Genomic DNA, 20,000 nt, shown 5'->3' with positions numbered 1-20,000 from the left:
TGTCAATTTGTATCAAGTACATCAAATTGGGATGATATACACAAGCCAGTGGAAATAGCTCAAAACTTACAGCGGATAAAACTGTTTGAGCTTTGTAGCAGCCACACCCAAGTTTGTCCATACAATGTGGCAGAAAAAGACAAATTAACAGAGAAGTGTCTGTGTGTGATGGCACAAAAAGAAACACAAAAGTACTGAGGGGAGGGAAGGAGTGATGCGGAAGTATCAGCCCAGCATGGTGGCAGCTTGGGGATCCTTAACAAGCCCAAAAAAAGCAATGAGAGCCGACGTTTTTTCCCCTCTGACTTGTTAGGACTGATTTCTCTGCGTTTAACAGGGGTGGTTCGAGTCATTCTCCATTGTCTCTCTCTCTTGACTGGCACGGCCCCTTCGGGGGTCTTTGCCTCCCAAAGTTACTGTTTGCCTTGAAAGAAGAAGTCACAAACAAATACAGACAGAGGCCTACTATATTTAACCCTCAAATACATTTGTCTAGCAAAATAAGCATCAATCTATGTACAGGCATTCCTAGATGTGTGCCAATGTTTTCATTAATTATGTTGGGATGAATAAAAATAATGGCAATGCTTTTCACAGAAAGGAATAGCAATATACTAAATTTGGTACAATTCTGGCTGATGGTTTAAAAACCATTTAAAAAAAGTATGTTGAGAAAATAGTCCTTAATAAAGCATTCTAAAAATGTGATTCATAGATCTCCTCACTAATATTTTCTATGTGCTTTGTTCATAGCAAAGATACACTCACACTCTCTTCTCTTTCTTCCTCTCTCTCTCTCTCTCTCTCTCACACACGCACACATACCCGACAGAGGTGAATATATTCACACTCCTTTCACACGGGCTCATGTTGCACTGCTGTTTTCTTTAATTAACCCAGGGAGAGCACAGCTGACAAGGTCAACACTTGCATCCCATGTGGATACTCAACATACGCTTCCATTAGTTACATTTAAAAGGCTTGAGAGGTGAGGAGAGAAAGAACTAGGGAAATCTTAATGACATTTTCTGCATCACCCCGCCGACACAGAGATATTTGGGTTTTCAGATAAAGCAAAGCCTGGCAAACAAGATAATATTTTCCCCATTTTCTTTAAGGTCCACTCCTTCTCACACCTCTGGGCCATCTTTGCCTTGCCCTTGCCCTCCAAAATGATCCGGAACAAGTGATGGATTAATGGCGTTGCAGGCGTGAATGAAGGGACTTACTATTCGTTACGTTCAGGTCTTTAGGAAGCAAATAATGCTGAATTATGTTAAATCACCCAAGATGTCGATGCCAAACAACAATGGTGGTAATAAAGAACCCAAGTAATCCTCAGTTAAAAAGAGATTCATCTGTAACTAACTTCAGTTGGCAACTACGCTCATAACCAAACTAAGTGTTCCAAGTTACCCAAACCAAAGTCCCTAACCTAAATGTGTGCAATATACGCCAGTATGTAAGAAGTACAGTGGGGAAAATAAGTATTTGAACCCCTGCCGATTTCGCAAGTTTGGCCACTTGCAAAGAAATGTGTGATCTATAATTGTAATGTTAGGTGTATTTTAACAGTGAGAAATAGAATTTCAACAAACAAATCCAGAAAACTGCATTTTATAACATTTATGACTTTATTTGTATTTGATGCAGAAAATAAGTATTTGAACCTCCAAGCAAACAGCAAGAATTCTGGCTCCCAATGACCAGTTATGTGCCCAAGAAGCACACAGATTAGTCCTCATTAGGCCTAACAAGTTACACCTGATCTCAACTGGTGACGTGTATAAAAGAAACCTGTCCAAAGAATCATACTTCACACCTTCAACCTCACCACCATGGGAAAGACCAAAGAGTTGACCAATGACGTCAGAGATAAGATTGTAGACAAGGCTGGAATGGGTTACAAAACCATCGGCAAGCAGCTTGGTGAGAAGCAGACAACTATCAATCGCTCTAGGTCTGGGGCTCCATGCAAGATATCACCTCTTGCAGTATCGGTGATCATCCGAAAGGTGCAGAATAACCCCAGAACTACTCAGGGGGAGCTTGTGAATGATCTCAAGGCAGCTGGGACCACAGTCACCAAAAAAACCATTGGCAACACACTACGCCGTAATGGTTTGAAGTACTGCAGCACTCGCAAGGTCCCCCTGCTCAAGGAAGCACATGTACAGGGCCGTCTGAAGTTTGCCAATGAACACTTGAATGATTCTAAGGAGGATTGGGAGACAGGATGTGGTCAGATGAGACCAAAATCAAGCTCTTTGGCATCAACTCGACTTGCCGCGTTTGGAGGGGGAAGAATGCTGAATATGACACCATCCCCACCGTCAAGCATGGAGGTGGAAACATTATGCTTTGGGGCTGTTTCTCTGCCAAGGGTACAGGACGACTCCACTGCATCGAGGGGACTATGGATGGGGCCATGTAATGTGGAATATTGGGCTTGAACCTCATTCCCTCATTCCCTCCCATTGAAAACGCAACCTTAAGGATTTGGAGAGGATCTGCAAAGAGGAGTGGACCAAAATCCCTCCTGAGATGTGTGTAAACCTGGTGACCAACTACAAGAAAAGTCTGACGTCTGTGCTTGCCAACAAGGGTTATTCCACCAAGTACTAAGTCATGTTTTGCTAGGGGTTCAAATACTTATTTTCTGCATCAAATGCAAATTAAGTCATAAATGTTATAAAATGCAGTTTTCTGGATTTTTTTGTTGATATTCTGTTTCTCACTGTTAAAATACACCTACTATTACAATTATAGGTCACACATTTCTTTGCAAGTGGCCAAACTTGCGAAATCGGCCGGGGTTCAAATACTTATTTTCCCCACTGTATGTTATTCCCTTATATTTTATTTTACATTTTATTTCCACCCCCAATTCCTTCCCTTACGCTAACCTAGGTTTGTATCCAATTCCTACCCTTACCCTAACCCGACTTCATACTCCCAGGGGGTTACATTTTTTAGAGAACCTGAACCTCCCTATCTTATCAACACAGGATCGGGATCAGGTAGAAAAACCTGTAGCCCTGGAAGAATTTCATAATGCTGCCAGATTATTAAAGAAAGGACAATCTCCTGGTCTTGATGGGAGGTCTTGAGCTTTACTTGGCTGTTTGGGATATTGTGGGACCGCTAATCTTGAATTCTATGAATTACGGTATTGAACATGGTATGCTTCATAGACACTCAAATGCTACTCTTATTATTTTGTTACAGAAGAAAAATAAGGACAGGTTAAACTGTTCATCTCCAGTGATGATCTACATGATCATTTGATTTGATTGATCAAACAGGGTTTGTAAGGGGGCGATTGGCCACAGACAATAAGTGACGTCTACTGCATATAATTGATCACTCACACATATACTGACACATGTAGGTCGTTTTCTCTTGATACGCTTCAGGCTTTTGACAGACTGGAGTGGAATTATCTATGGACTGTATTGCAACATTTTGGCTTCGGTCCTAAATCCGTATATGCTATTCAAACTTTGTACAAATACCCAACATCCTCTATTTTAACAGGCACCCTTCAGTCTCTACCCTTTCCATCACAAAGGGGCTGTCGTCAAGAATGTCCCCTGTCACCACTTCTTTTCGTGCCGTCATTGGAACCCTTAGCCCAGACCCTCAGACCAAACTACTGGTCATATCTCATTGTATGCATGTTAAAGGTCGGGATAGCTTTGCGGTTAGAGCAAGATGTTAAACTCATGGAGGACTCAGGAGGTTCAAGATGTTAAGAAGATGGGAATATTTATTATCCCAAATAAGGCCCATAAGGCAGTAAAAACAATAACAATAATAAATCAATATAATTAAACTTTTCAAAAAGACAAATACATTGGCATCATAGCCTCAATACAAATATGCACAATAAATAGTCGACTACATGTATAAAAAGGACCACATTAGCTCGAACAAAGAAAAGGCACGTTTAAGTAGCCTAGACACAACGTCCAATTGGCTCATGCCAATTATTAAACGGCAGGGGTGTCATCGGCCCAGGCACCAACACCTGTGGCTTACAGCAGCCATACGTAAACAGACAATGTCCCACAGCTGGGAAAAACACTACACCATGGTAGCAACGTGGCTCGGTGATGGCATAGCCGACACATAATAAAGCAGCTGAAAAACAATTACCGAGGGTAACCTCGGAAGTTAAAACTCGGCTTATACGCGGCAGATTCACGTAAGAAACAAGACGCACGCAAGACGAACAGTAAGACGAAGGCTATGAAATATGACAATATGAGGTATGACTTTAAACTAAATAAACGGAACATTTATCAGACAAGACATTGAAATTGAGTGATTATTTTACACAGAGTGGTGTGGATAACGTACATATAAACTGTACACAGACACAAACACCAAACACGCAAAATACACACAAAACACCAGCACCCAGTCCAGTAAAGGCAGCAGCCTACAGTCACACAGGTGCCCCGTCACATATGCAGGTGACATTTTACTAAACCTTTTCAACAGAAACAAACCAAAACCTAATGTTATTCCACCATTTCAGTAATATGTCTGGATATAAAATGAATTGGGATAAATAATGCCTCTCAATACATGTCCCTCCTTAATTGCCTTGGCAGTTACATGCCTAGTAATTAAAATAACAGACCCTCTGTCAAGAATCATTCAGATGAATTTCAATTAAACTAGTCAGAAAATCAAGCTTGATTTGCAAAGATGGAGTAATCTTTAGATGCTATTGCAAGCTAGAACTTGCACAGTCAAGATGAATATTTTACCTCGACTTTTTATTCTTCATTGTATGTATCCCACCTCCTAAATATTTTAAAGAAATTAACTCAGTCTTGACATTTGTCTCGAGTGGCAGAAGACCAAAATTAGCAAACAAAATTAGAAGGCAGCATTGCCCTTCTTAATTTTCAGATTTATTATTGGGCATTTCAGATTAGAGCTAGGCACGCCTGGACAGTACGTCGGAATATACACCAATAATTTGGGAAGATTATTTCAGCCACTTGAAATAATACTGCACGATACATACGGTCCTGAAAAAGTAATAGGCCATTCAAAGAAAATCTCTGAGCAATCTCCTCTATGGAACAATACCCTCTCATCTGGTCATCAGCCTTTTGTTTATCCTTTTTGGCCATCCAAAGGTGTTTTTGCATTTTCAGATAAGTATTTGATGGTGATGGGCTGCACACATTCCAAGACATGCAAACTGAATATAGTCTACCTGGCTGTTTCCCCCCCCCCATGTACTTAAGGTTGCAATCTGCAATGAAAGCATATGGGGTGCCATGAAATTCTGCTTTGAGTGACCACCGAATGTGAAGTAGGATTGATCCTATAAAAGATTCTAAAGGTGCAGTCAAGGAAATGTATAATAAATGACTTAACAGTGTACATATACCTAATAAACAAGTTTTGATTTGGAGCTTTCTTGGTTAGGATTCCACCCAGACTGGATCACAGTGTGGTCAAACCTTAGCCTCGCTTCCAAAAACCTTACTCATGTAATTATTCATTTCAAGACTATCCATCGTACATATTACACACCTTACAAATGTTAACTCATGAAACAATCATCCATATTGCAACATTTATAACACTGATTCTATTTTCTTCATAGGTTTTGAGACTGTCCAATTATTCTGCACTTCTGGAATCATGTTATTTGTGTGTTACACTATCTGACATGACTATATTTTGACCTGGACCCTTTGTTTATTATTGTTGAATGAGGATTCCTTTTAACACATTTTCATTGCGTGACAAAAGGCTGTTAATGGCAGGGTTCACATCTGCACACACGCACACGCACACGCACAACATGATGTGGAACACTTTGCCATCAGATGTGGGTGTGGTGCGGGTGAGGCAACTTCTAATGCAACACAGCTGAAGATACTGAAATGACCATATAAATGAGTCATTAACTTGTGCCTTTCATCTCTGGTCTGGTAAAGCTACATGGCAGCTACAACAAGCAGGCAACTGTCAGTCAGTCAGAACTCAGTGCTCAGATGTGATTGGCTACTCACTTGCCCTGGACCCCCTGGGCCTCCTCCGCCACCCTCAGCTGCTCCCGTAGGGTCTTGTAGCTGGCCTGAATCAGACGCAGACGTTCCTGACGCTTCTCATGGGCCTTCCTCAGCACCTCGTTCTCTTCTGTCTGTGGTGCACACACACACACACACAAACAAAAGGTATTTAAAATTGCTATATAAAAAGTAATGTTAATTGTGTAACTCTGCAACTTTGGACAGTATGAGTATGGAAATATACCCTTCAATTACAATTCATCATTCAAAAACAACAAATAAAGCTAGATGTGTCAACAATGGTGTTATACACTCAAATATGCGTCCTTCCACCTCATCTTAATTAACATTAATACATTAATAGTAGAACATAGAACTTCCTTTCTTCTCACTGGTGCACTTTGAGAACCATTTGAAAAAGTTTGGCTCCCAGTTAAGGTTCTGTCTGTTCTCTCTCCCTCCCTGTACTGCAGGCAGGCAGGCAGGCAGCGGTGATGCAGGCCTCCATACTGACCCTGGCACCTGGGACATAATCACCGGCCGCCGCCGTGTCAGCAGGCAGCCAATGGGGAGAGCGCGACGAGCCCACACCAACCCACATGCCCCGCAGCATGGGGGCGCACACTGAGTGAGGTCGCTCCCCTCCAAATCGCCCACAAATACTGGCCTTAGCTTGCCAGCCATTTAACAAAACCAAAAAAAAAAAGACAAAAAGACGACGAAAGCACGAATGAGGGGTTGGTGTGGGGGAGAAGGGGTGGGAGAAAAGGCCAGAGATTACATGGGACTTTTCAGAGGTGAACATATAGATTTTCCTGACAAGAACGGCCCCCTATTATTCTGACCTTAGCTGGCAGCGAGCAGTGAGGGAAACAAGGCGAGGGGCTGCTTTCTGCTTGAGTGGCCAGGGCCGGGAGACTTTTTGAAGGGAGGGAAGCTTGTTTACCGCTGCTATGACACGGCAGCCCTGCCGGGAGGGAAATGCGGAGCCCTGAACCCTGTTATTATTAACAAGGACAAAGAGAACACACCAGGCAGAGGCCAGCCGCCCGCCAATGTGACAAGTATGGATTTACTGCTCCGAGATTCACAAGAGAGGACACACACTAAAACCCTTCAACAACAAACCCGTGAAGGAAAACACTCACACACACACACACACACAACTGGTCTCTAATGAAGGAGGCTGGGCAAGAGGAGATGAGAGGAGAAGGAAGAGGAGAAGAGGCTGGTCAGCAGACAGATTGATCGGCTGCTGCTCCATGTCAGAGTGACAGGGCATTAGCCACAACATGGCTTTGGCAGGGCCCTTCATGCAACAGCCACGACTCTGGCTAGGACCGAAGACGCCTGGGCTCCCCCCACAATCAATACCAGCCCCTTACAGCTTACTACAGCAGCAGAGCCTTTACGCAGGGACTCAAAACGCTAACTCTTCTCACAGGACACTTACAAAAATTAAAAAGAACAGATCCCCCCCCCCCCCCCCCCCGCAAGCCTTGTGGTTACGAAATAAAAACCATGCCTCTGTGTATCATATGAAGTTGCAAACATTTAGTAGAGGGAGGAGGCAGAGGGCTCACTTGGCAACGAGCGCAGAGTGTTTCTGCTCAGTGACGTCTGAAAGGGTAGTGCTTGACAAACTTCCCCCTCCAGTTCAATGGAAGAGGTACAAGAGCCCTGCAGAGAAATGGGTGTTAATTAGAGAAACGACCTGTGGTAGCATCTTTACTGCTCACAGCTACCAGAGACAGAATGATGGCCACATACCACGCCTGCCCAATCTGTCTAAAGGGTGGAGGGGGGGGGGGGGGGGGGGGGGGGTGCTGCCTGTCTGCCATCTACTGCTCTACCAGTTTGAGAGAGAGAGATAAGAGAGGGTGAAGGAGAGAGAGAGAGAGAGAGAGAGAGAGAGAGGAGAGAAAGAGAGAGAATGAAGGTCAAAAGAGTGAAGGAGCTGATGGGTTTAGAGAGAGTGCAGTTCCTGCAGCAAACACACACTCAAGCAACTCCTCTCCTGCTGCTTCATTGCTTTCGCTGACGGTGAGCGTGTGTGTTGGAGGGGCTGTGTGTGAATGTATGTGTGCGCGTGATGGAGAGACTGAGAGTCAGAGTGCGAGTGAGTGAGTGTGAGAGTGTGAGTGTGTGTGTGTGTGTGTGTGGGTTAGAAAAGGTCAGCAAGGAGGCACCGTTCAACCAACAATGGCCTCTTTGTGCAAGGGCAGCCTCTGGAGGGGAACCATCTCTGTCCTTTGGTCCTTCAGTCATCCTCAGGCTCCATCTGCCATCAGCCTCACGCCACCAACCCAGTAAACTCCACCTCACCCCCTCAACGTGGAGCCTCATTAGCCATTAGCCTGGCATCTGGATTATACTCCACTACATCCTACACACACACACACACACACACACACACACACACACACACACACAGACACAGACACAGACACACACACACACACACACACACACACACACACACACACACACACACACACACACACACACACACACACACACACACACACACACACACACACACACACACACACACACACACACACACACACACACACACGAGGAGCATGGTGTCCTCCCGGGCCGGGGTGCAGTTAGGTGCGGCGTGGGAGTGGGTGAGGCTCTCGGAGGCATTATCTCCGTCAGGCTGTAATTGCTGCTGGGGGGTAATAATTGAGTCATCAGGAGCGAGCGGAGAAGGAGAAGGAGAGGGCGTCTGGGCAGCCCTTCAGCGGGAGGGAGGAGACGGAGGAGAGAGGAGAGGAGAGGAGAGGAGTGGGAGTGGGAGAGCGAGAGTGGTGGGAGAAGTGGCGAACGAGAAGAGACGCTCCGGCGGCTTCCTGCTCCCCTCCCAGAGGTGCTGTGACATTCACACATGAGGGGACAGATGAGTAGGGTCATGGCGCTCACCGGCCAATGAGATCCCAGCACAGTGTGCGTAAGCAAACACACACACACACACACACACACACACACACACACACACACAGTCACCGAGACAATGGCCTCTGCTGGAAATGATCAGGAAGAGATAGGGAAGAAAAAAAAGAAAAGAAAAAGGAGTTGAACAGGCGGAAACTGGAAAGAATGAGAGAGTGAGGAGGCGAAGGAGACGAAGAGCAGAATAGGAGACACAGAGGCATGGCTGCGCCTCCTCCTCCTCCTCCTCCTCACCTTGAGTGCCAGCAGCTCCTGCAGCCTCTGGATGGTGGCCTCCCCCTCTGCTGCCGCTCGGCTGCTGCTCCCCGGGGACAGGGACCTGGAGCGGCGCCCCAGTGCCTCCTGGGATACAAGACACAGAGGGCACAGCCAATCAGCTCTCAACACTAACCCCAATAACCTGTGAATGTGTAAACCACACATAACCACATGTGCCATTAAAGCACACACACCCACAAACACAAACACCCACGCACACCCTCTCACACACACACACACACACCCTCTCACACACACACACACACACACACACACACACACCCTCTCACACACACACACACACACACACACACACACACACAGACACACAGCGGGGAAAACAAACAGGATGCCAGAGGAGTAGCGGACAGCAGCCCCCCCAGCCTGGTGCAGTAGAAGAGCAGTTCTCCCCTGTATCCGACTAATGAGAGTGTTCATTTGCATTTACATTGTTTCTTTGACAATAATGACGTCCCGTTAGGGAAGACTAAAGGGCTGCCGACTGCCAAGCGAGGCCGGCCTCATTACCTCAGGTATGTGTGTGTGTGTGTGTGTGTGTGTGTGTGTGTGTGTGTGTGTGTGTGGGGTGTGTGGGGTGTGTGGGGTGGGGTGTGGGGGGGGGGGGGGGGGATCTCTAATTGCCCTGGCAGGGGCCTGGGCTGCTCTTGATAGGACAATGGGAGGGCAAGAGAGGAAAGGTAGGTGAATGAGAGGCTCTCTCAGGAAGACTGCGGCCTGCTGGGAAACAATAGCACAATATGATGCCAGAGGCCTGTGACGTGGGCAGGGGCAGGGGCAGAGGCACGCTGGATGGCGACAAGATGGAGCAGCATGACGGGCGACGAGGTGATGAGCGGAGTTAACGATCCATAGCAAGATCAGACAATAGGCCATGGAGATACGGAGAATCAGCCGCTAGGCTATGAAGATGATCTCATAGGAAACTGGGGTGATGTGATCTGATGTGAAATGTAAGCCCACAGGTATGTCAATATGAAAGCATACATCTGAATCCTCTCTGCAGCTGCTGAAAGAAACATTTGGGAGTGCTGGTGGCATGCACTGCCAGGGATCTTTGGAGCAAGTTCAGAGTTCAATGGCGCAAGTTCAGAGTTCAAGTTCAGAGTTCAATTTCAGAGGTCAAGTTCAGAGTTCAAGTTCAGAGTTCAAGTTCAGAGTTCCCATTTGGAGCACAAGGTTTGCATTAGGGTCCCTTAATTATCCTCCTAAGCCCCAACACAAACACACATAACTCATTTAATGAATCTGCTTTGTCTTTACATCCCTGCCCACAGCAGCTGACCATGAATGCACCCCAGTGTCCAGCATAGATATGAACACCAAATCTCTTGTATTGGATCGTATTGTAGAAAAACATCTAGAAGCAACATTTCAGTTCATGACAATACTGAGTTCTGTGTCAAACAAGGTAGATCAAACCTGTGACATTTTATCAAAATCAAACATTTCATAAAATACGTCAATTACAGCACTAAATGGTATCCATAGCAACTAGTGCAAAATTGAATTTGTACCGCCAAATTGTACCGGTTTGTTCCCGCACCTTCGGATCCCCGCTACAGGCCAGTATATTACAGACGCTGATACTCTTTTCAAACTGTGCGCACATAACCAAGCAAACATAGTGGCCGTCAAATTTAACGTGAAGGACATACAATGTTTACACAACCACATCTGTTCAGTTCATTATTTAATTTTTTGGGGAATTGCGTGACAGTCGCGTATTCTGTCACACCTTGATTTTCTTCAAAGCCCTTTCCAAGAACTGAACCAGTCAATTCAATTCAAATCAATTAGTAAAGTTCATTGTTACATTCCAGGGCAGGTTACCAAGGGCAGAAAGAACAACTTGATTTGCTCTCAAAAATCCTGCTCACCTAATTCATTCATTCCATCCATTTGACAGCAGTACAGAGAGCAGCTTCCTCTGTCTGACGCTGCAAAGTCTTTGCCTCTGTATTAGCAGTCAATGAGTCTCAGGGGCCTCCCTGCCCATTTAGGCGTACAGGGTGACTCTGGTCTGTGTCAGTGGACACACTGAGGGTGGAGGAGACTGATGGAGGGCCCAGCAGATGCTCCCCCCCGCTCAGGGTCTCCACCTGGCCCGTCTTTAGCCTGCTTTCATGTCCTCACACACCAGGGCCAGCAGCCCCACGCCCAGCAGCTGGTTAGCGGCAAAACCCTCCGCACACAACACAGAGACTAATAGGCCAGCACGCACATGGGGCAAACTGACACAGACACACTCAACTCACATACACAAGATGGGGCTGAAGGTCAACCCTCCACACACACACGCACGCGCACGCACACACACACACACACACACACACACACACACACACACGCACACACGCACACACACACGAGGGTGGGGTGGGGGGGGTCACTGTGCCATCAATGGCTGTCTTTATAGTGGCAGTGCTGTCATATCATGTGTGTGCGGCTGTGGCCCCGCTATGCCCTGCCCTGCGGCGACTGAATAGGAATACTGTATTAGAGTCGATGAAGTCCCATCTAACCTACTCATGTGAGGGCAACGGAGAGGGGGCCGGAGGGCAGGGAGGCTGAGCCTGACACACTCCACAAGAATGACCACAAGCTATAAGGAGAGCAGTGGTCTGCGTGAGAGAGGCAGTCCAGCAGGAATGCTGTATTTAGGTGCCCCTGAAATAACCAGTCGGCCAGAGGATCTTGGTGGTGAAACTCCAAAGATCATACACATGAATGAGATGTGAAGGACGGGACAAAGAGTAACATGTGCTGTCATGCAACATGTGTATGGAGACAGCATACACTCATTCATGAAAATGTTATGTTATGCTATCATAGCTGTTCATTTCTAAAGTAGGATTTCATGGTATGGAGCATCAACTAATGTTACTGCAGTTCTTAGTTATTGTTACTTGATTTCCCCAGATTTCTTCCTATCTTTGAAAATGTAGGCTTTGTCTCAATTTAGGTTCATTCTGACCCCAAAACACTTAGATTTCAATGTCTATAGTTTATCCAGAAATCCCACAAACAATTCTACTGTGCCCTTTCCTTCAAAGAGCCGCCATACCCAACAACCTATAGACCACACGATTAATCAGCTGGGTGGCCATATTTGGCTGCAGCAGATCCTCAAATAACTCCGTCTCCTGGCCACATGGAGAGGTGCCGTATGGGATTAAGGTAAAGACAGGCGGACGGTCTGCCCATTTGGGGGGGGGAGGGCGGAGTCCCTTGTGGCCATGGCAACCCGTCTCATCAAATAAGGCTCAGTGGTTGAGGGCAGGGCACAGCAGATTTGACTAATGGAGTTTGTGTGTCTTCAAAGTGGCTGAGTGTCAGGTTGGCACACTCAAGACGACATCAAAGGCAGCTCACAGCCTGCAAAGAACCTTGTGCCCAAAGTAATGTTTAGACAAACATTAACACTGCCTTGATTAAATATATATATATATATATAACCAATACAAAATGCACATACAGATTGCCTAGTGTATGCATACATTTGCCATAATATCCACACAACTTTCCGATTCAAACGCTGATAATGCTGGGCTGCACAGACTTTCTGTCGTGGATATGTAAAAAAAAAAGAGGTGCGTTTGTTATGAACACACTGATAGGGAGATTTCAAGCCATTTAGGCCTCAGGCATGCGTGAAAACCTTCATGGCAGGCTTGCCTGGCCACAGCAGGAGGTAGGGGAGGACACTTCAGCTCCATCACATGATTAATGTGCTCCCTCTCTTTCTGTCTCATTTTTTTTTCATCTCTCTTTCTCTCAGTCTGTCTCCTCTCTCTTTCTCTCTCTCTCTGTCTGTCCTGATCTCTTGTTATGGTCTCTCTCCCATCCTCTCTCTGTCCTGATCAACATCCCCACCCCCCCCCCCCCCCCCCCCCCGGAGGGTCAGACAGACACTCTTGTTACCATACCTGCATTCCCCGTGACTGTCGGCTCCTGGGTCCAGCAGGGCATTCAGCATGGCCGGGGCCCCCCGGAGGCTCTCCTGGCTGGGGCTGTGAGACTGGAGTCTGGTCCTGGATCTCCAGAGCCCCACGGAGGTCCTGGTCTCCCTCAGCCGTGTCTAGCCTCTGCTCCTGCTGGAGCTGCTGTAAGGCAATGTAGATTCGTCCATACATTTATGCTTACACACAGAAGATGAAGACTAGGTCCATACATTTATGCTTACACACAGAAGATGAAGACTAGGTCCATACATTTATGCTTACACACAGAAGAGCAAGGCTAGGTCCATACATTTATGCTTACACACAGAAGATCAAGACTAGGTCCAGAATGGATGAAGCAGAAATAAATTGAGAAAAATCCAAAATCAAGATTCAGCACACAAACAGGGTCACACAGCAGGTCTAATGAAAAGTAAAGCAGTTCAAATGAGCTGCATTTTGGGATCAAACCAAAAAATTCTAAAATGACAAAATGCAGTCAAAAGAAATAATGCTGCTGGACAACACAGACACGTTACTCCAGCTGGTTGGTTATGTTATGTTACTACTCCAGGTGGTTGGTTATGTTATGTTATGTTACTACTCCAGGTGGTTGGTTATGTTATGTTATGTTACTACTCCAGGTGGTTGGTTATGTTATGTTACTACTCCAGGTGGTTGGTTATGTTATGTTACTACTCCAGGTGGTTGGTTATGTTATGTTATGTTACTACTCCAGCTGGTTGGTTATGTTATGTTATGTTACTACTCCAGGTGGTTGGTTATGTTATGTTACTACTCCAGGTGGTTGGTTATGTTATGTTATGTTACTACTCCAGGTGGTTGGTTATGTTATGTTATGTTACTACTCCAGCTGGTTGGTTATGTTATGTTATGTTACTACTCCAGCTGGTTGGTTATGTTATGTTATGTTATGTTATGTTACTACTCCAGCTGGTTGGTTATGTTATGTTATGTTATGTTATGTTATGTTACTACTCCAGCTGGTTGGTTATGTTATGTTATGTTACTACTCCAGGTGGTTGGTTATGTTATGTTATGTTACTACTCCAGCTGGTTGGTTATTTTATGTTATGTTATTACTCCAGCTGGTTGGTTATGTTATGTTATGTTACTACTCCAGCTGGTTGGTTATGTTATGTTATGTTACTACTCCAGCTGGTTGGTTATGTTATGTTATGTTACTACTCCAGCTGGTTGGTTATGTTATGTTACTACTCCAGCTGGTTGGTCATGTTATGTTATGTTACTACTCCAGCTGGTTGGTTATGTTATGTTATGTTATGTTATGTTACTACTCCAGCTGGTTGGTTATGTTATGTTACTACTCCAGCTGGTTGGTTATGTTATGTTATGTTATGTTATGTTACTACTCCAGCTGGTTGGTTATGTTATGTTATGTTATGTTACTACTCCAGCTGGTTGGTTATGTTATGTTACTACTCCAGCTTGGTTTTGATGTTACTACTCCAGCTGGTTGGTTATGTTATGTATGTTATGTTATGTTACTACTTCCAGCTGGTTGTTATATTATGTTATGTTTATTACTCCAGCTGGTTGGTTATGTTATGTTATGTTACTACTCCAGCTGGTTGGTTATGTTATGTTATGTTACTACTCCAGCTGGTTGGTTATGTTATGTTATGTTACTACTCCAGCTGGTTGGTTATGTTATGTTATGTTACTACTCCAGCTGGTTGGTTATGTTATGTTACTACTCCAGCTGGTTGGTTATGTTATGTTATGTTATGTTATGTTACTACTCCAGCTGGTTGGTTATGTTATGTTATGTTATGTTATGTTATGTTACTACTCCAGCTGGTTGGTTATGTTATGTTATGTTATTACTCCAGCTGGTTGGTTATGTTATGTTATGTTACTACTCCAGCTGGTTGGTTATGTTATGTTATGGTTACTACTCCAGCTGGTTGGTTATGTTATGTTATGTTACTACTCCAGCTGGTTGGTTATGTTATGTTATGTTACTACTCCAGCTGGTTGGTTATGTTATGTTATGTTACTAGTCCAGCTGGTTGGTTATGTTATGTTATGTTACTACTCCAGCTGGTTGGTTATGTTATGTTACTACTCCAGCTGGTTGGTTATGTTATGTTACTTATGTTACTTCAATTAATCACAACATGTGCTGTGCACTCTGCAACTAATAAACATTTTATCAGTTGCAAATAAATAATGCATGTAGAAAGTAGTAGTATGCTAGCAGTAATGTTCCATTATGTGTTTTTGAAATATACCGTGAATTAAATATTATATTTATAGTCTATATCTTTTTTTAATTTTTCCAAGTTGGTTAAAACATTTGCTGATAAGTGATACGCCTGTGATATTTCTCCAACGAACAAGTAACGGTTGACTTCTTTAAATGCTAATTAACACTGGTTTTGGATACAAAAACAAGCATTTAAAAACACAAAGCAAATAAGTAAAAAAAATCCAGAGGGTTGGGGCGAAGCTGAGCAGACCCAAGGCTGAATGTTAATGTAACGGGTGTAGGACACATGGCGGCCCACGGGAGAGCAGGGACAGGGGACAGGGGACAGGGGACAGGGGACAGCAGCCCGTCACTGCCCTCCTGTTTATCAGCTCTAAGCAGCCAGTCAATTAAGAACATCCAGACCCCACAGCAGCTCCGCACACAACACAAGACATCACACATGAACCCAGGCCAATCAGAACAGCTTTCAGAGAGAGAAGGAGATCCCTAGGGAGGGAGAGATGGAAGAAAAGAGGGAGAGAGAAATACAGAATAGACAGAATGAAAGAAGAAAGAAAAAAATACTATTACTGTAGAGATGTAGTGCAAAACTAATGGCAAGTACTAGTGGTAAGTGTGAAACCACAATCAATGCAACCGTCAGCTAGATCTGCCCCACCATGTTCCGCCATAGAGGAAGATCTTGAATGAATGCGAACCTCACAGTATGTCCACCCACATAATGTACAGAGCACATCTACAAATGTACAAATGTTCTGAGGAGTTCACCATGTGTCTTTCTACTAAGGCCCAGTCATCTGCTCTCTGCCACTGATAGGGTGAGAGATAAGGGTGAGAGATAAGGACAGTCCTCTAGTGTCTAATACTGCTTCTGTCCTCCTTCACACCTGCTCTCTCCATCACTCCTTCACCCTCACACAGTTTCTTAAAGTAACCAAGCTCAGGGTGGTGGCATGTAATTACTGTCGATTGACAAGTATGCCTTGACACCTGCGTGTTTTTTTTTGTGTTGTTTTCTTTGAGAATGGCATAATGAAAGAAACAACACTACTGTCATCACCTTTAGATTCCTGATTGCATTATCAAAAACTACAGACCAGCTTGGCATCTGGGTGTGACCTTGTTAACTGCCAGGGTAATTAAGTTTAACCAATTGGGAGAAGGGATGATAAATTATTAGCGTGAAGATTTTGTTCACATTTTATTAAATTGGCCTGTCAGAGGGGTCGGCCAAATTATCAGGGGCCTCGTTTATTGGAGGCCGGCCATATTGCCGCATCTGTTACAATTATTTATAATTTCAAGCAGTCAAAAACCAACTGAGTTCGGCATCAGCCACGTAAAGCAATTTACAAATGATCTGATGAGGGAGTTCTTCAGCTTCCCTACTCATTTCCAGCCAGGAGAGGAGAAAGGGAGCAAAACAGTGAGGGAGGAGAGGGAAAGAAAGAAAGAAAGAGCCAGAGAGAGAGAGAGAGAGGAGGGAGAGAGGGAGAGAGAGAGAGAGGGAGACGGAGAGAGAGAGAGAGAAAGAGCTGTGCGCTGTAATTACTGAACGCGATTAGGTTCTTTGGGGAGGTTCTCTGGCTTGCGTGGTCCCGCTGTAGAAGCAAGGGGAACATATGGAGGGGGCTTGTGATTGCGCTCCCTGACGCTCGTGACCCGTCTGCCGGCGGGCCCCGCCAGCTGCATGCCAATGAGCGCGAGCCGAGCCGAGCCGAGCACGCGGCAGACTAATGCTCGACACATGCACCATTTATGCCACAAAACAAATCTGATCACTGTTAATTATGGAGCCGCTATAATCAGGCACCTCACATCTGTGTAACGCCAGCAGAGTGGGGCGGGGGGTAGAGGCCCTGGCATGGGGGGGGGGGGGGGGGGGGGCGCGGAGCACTGAGCTGGTTAACTAGGGGCTCGTGTGGGTACGGGAGTGTGTAAAGGTGCCACTCTGTGCCCGCCACGGGGGATACAGAATCACAAACATGTTATGTGGGTGCAAACGTGCCAGAATCCATACATTTGATTTGGTAAAGAAAAGTCAATGTGCTTGTGAGATATTCATGTGTTGCTGAATGCCTATTAAAATGCATGAGTGTCAGTACATATGCGTGCATAAATTATGCACGTGTGTATAATGCAAAAGCACATGTATGTTTTAAACAGCGTGTGGTGTGCTTTGGAGTGAGATGCACATCTGTGTTGTGTGTTTGGATGTCTGACACAGGGCAGGGGGGAGGGGAGGGAGGGGGGGGAGAGGCTGGTGGCTGGGGCCTGCAGTGAAAGCGCCTCAGAAGAGGGACAGTGTGTGTGTGTGTGTGTGTGTGTGTGTGTGTGTGTGTCTGACCTGTGGGCCTTTAGCACATGGCTGAGCTTCATTAATGAGCTTCAGTACACAGCGCTCTGATCTAATGAGACCACTTGAGCTATTAGAAAAATAACACCGGAGCCCCTATCATTACCGTCTAAAGGATTAGAGGCAGCGCGTCTGTCTGAAGGTGCAGCACCCTCCTGCTAACCAAATTATGACAGAGGAGAAAGCCACGGAAATGAAGACACAGGCATGGAGACAGATTATATGGAAATGACATACATCACTGCACATGTTCGACATGGATGCAGGTCCACTGATAAGATTTAGAGCTAAGAGATTCAAATGTTTTGGTTTCAATATTTTGAGTGAGTTTAGTCAATTGTGAGAATTAACTAAAGAATTACTCACAACGAATCACAATAACACAATCAATCGCTACAAATAAATCACCATTGTGAACACCAGTAGGCATATTTATTCAGCCAGCACACTACAGCATATCTTAAAGGTGCAGTAAGATTCAGCTCCCAGACAATGGTGATGGAACTCGAAGGCATGGTAGATAGTGTTCCCCGATGCTTTTATGTAGTAAAATACTTGTTTATGCTTTTTAGTGTATGTTTACATGTCCAGCCTCTCTGAAGTGTCAACAAATGGATGTAGCGTAGGTGTATGACACCATTTTAGCTTAGCTTAATTTGTTCAGAAGGAAAACACTGCCTACCCCTTTAAACATGATGCTGCTTTTTAAAGCCATTCTTATTAAAATGGCTTTCTTCCAGACACATCACACTAACTTATTCGGCCCATTTACTCTGTTTCACTGCATGCCTACGCTTTCAAAATAACAGACCAAAATGCTATATAAACTAACTCAAATCATTTAGGTGTAATTTAATTACGTTTTTAAGAGGGATCCTCCGAATTACCCCACCAAACACTGACTGCGGCGAGCGGTCGGTCCATCCCTGGGTGACTGCAGGCCGGATCATTTAAAAACCCCAGCCACACTGCCCTTCTCACTCAGTATGCTGGAGGATCCAGTTTTGGAGCGTGATGATGATGATGATCAAAAGAAGCACATCTCCTCATCTAAACATGACCCCCACATAACAAGCAGCGTGGGCGTGAGGGGGGCTGACACTTCAATTATACATCTGACAGCTCTGGATTCACCAACAGTAATAACGCCGGGCCGAGGCAGATGTTGAAAACCCTGCTCAGTGGCTCAGGGACCGTGCCGGGGGTCTCCTGGCTACCCTGGCTACCCCAGCCCCAACGCTGGAGATGGTGTGGGGAGAGAGAGAGAGAAAGTGAGGGAGAGAAAGGAAGAAGCACGAAAACAAGGAAAAAGGGGTACAACTTTTATCACCTGGGCTGACTTGGTTGAGATCTTACAAGGGGAATATATGAAAGCAGTTGGGCTAGATCAGGTCCACAGCTACGGGGAGGAGGAAGCCTCTGAAGTCAGGCGCGGTGATGGGAGCTGATCGCGGCAAAGGAGATCTCCAATCTCACAGCAACAGAGACCAGAGCTGAGAGGAGTCGTCTGAGTGACTATCTATACTGCAGGTAATGAATGTAAATAAGTGATGCTGTGGTCTCTGTTAGAAGTCCGACTGAGAGGGCGCTACAGCATGGCTGCTTGAATAACAGCCTTCACATCAACACACACATAGGTCTGATCGGCACGTTCGCCTGTTTTATCTTCATTTTTGTACGTTTCTGAGAGGATGCATGTACTCATGTGTGAGTGTGAGTGTGTGTTTGACCCATCACAAATAGAAACTTCCTACGAGTTGGGAGGCTGACACACACACACTGAGCTGGGAGCAGAAGGCAGGTGGAGCCAGATTAATGACTTGGTGCTGGTGCGTATGTGTGTGACTATGTGTGCGATTAGACAGCTGAATAAAGCCTGAGGTGTGTGTTTAATGGATGCTAATCCATGCTAAGCCACAGAGACGGCACATGTGGTTCCATGCTGGGCTGGGTCATCGGGTGCACTTAGCCAAAGGCCACATTTTGGGGAGATCCCCCCATTGCCCTCCGCTTGCTACGGCAACTCACTGCCCACCTGGCACCAGCTCATGACTAAGGCCGACATCACCTGGTCTACTGGATGGATGGCCAGGCCCTTCAGCTAGATGGGCAAGAGTCCATGTTTGCCTCCTATCCCTCACTGCTTCCACAGCCAAGACTCCAGA

The 20,000-nt window shown here is 45.4% G+C and overlaps 1 protein-coding gene across 1 annotated transcript in view; it reads right to left on the bottom strand.

Moving 5' to 3' along the window:
- cntln (centlein, centrosomal protein) overlaps positions 1–20,000 on the bottom strand; it is a 71,282-nt gene that overhangs the window by 48,727 nt on the left and 2,555 nt on the right. Inside the window, exons 2-4 of the mRNA XM_031559982.1 lie at positions 13,208–13,384; positions 9,237–9,344; positions 6,045–6,175 (exon numbers count right to left, since the gene is read on the bottom strand). Of these exons, the coding sequence (XP_031415842.1) occupies positions 6,045–6,175; positions 9,237–9,344; positions 13,208–13,213 (245 nt within the window). The 5' untranslated portion in view covers positions 13,214–13,384. The remainder of the gene's footprint in view (positions 1–6,044; positions 6,176–9,236; positions 9,345–13,207; positions 13,385–20,000) is intronic.

Source organism: Clupea harengus, chromosome 22 (genome assembly GCF_900700415.2).
Source record: "Clupea harengus chromosome 22, Ch_v2.0.2, whole genome shotgun sequence".
Classification (NCBI taxonomy): domain Eukaryota; kingdom Metazoa; phylum Chordata; class Actinopteri; order Clupeiformes; family Clupeidae; genus Clupea; species Clupea harengus.
The sequence above is the reverse complement of the archived record's forward strand: the minus strand, read 5'-3'. Positions and strand labels throughout refer to the sequence as shown.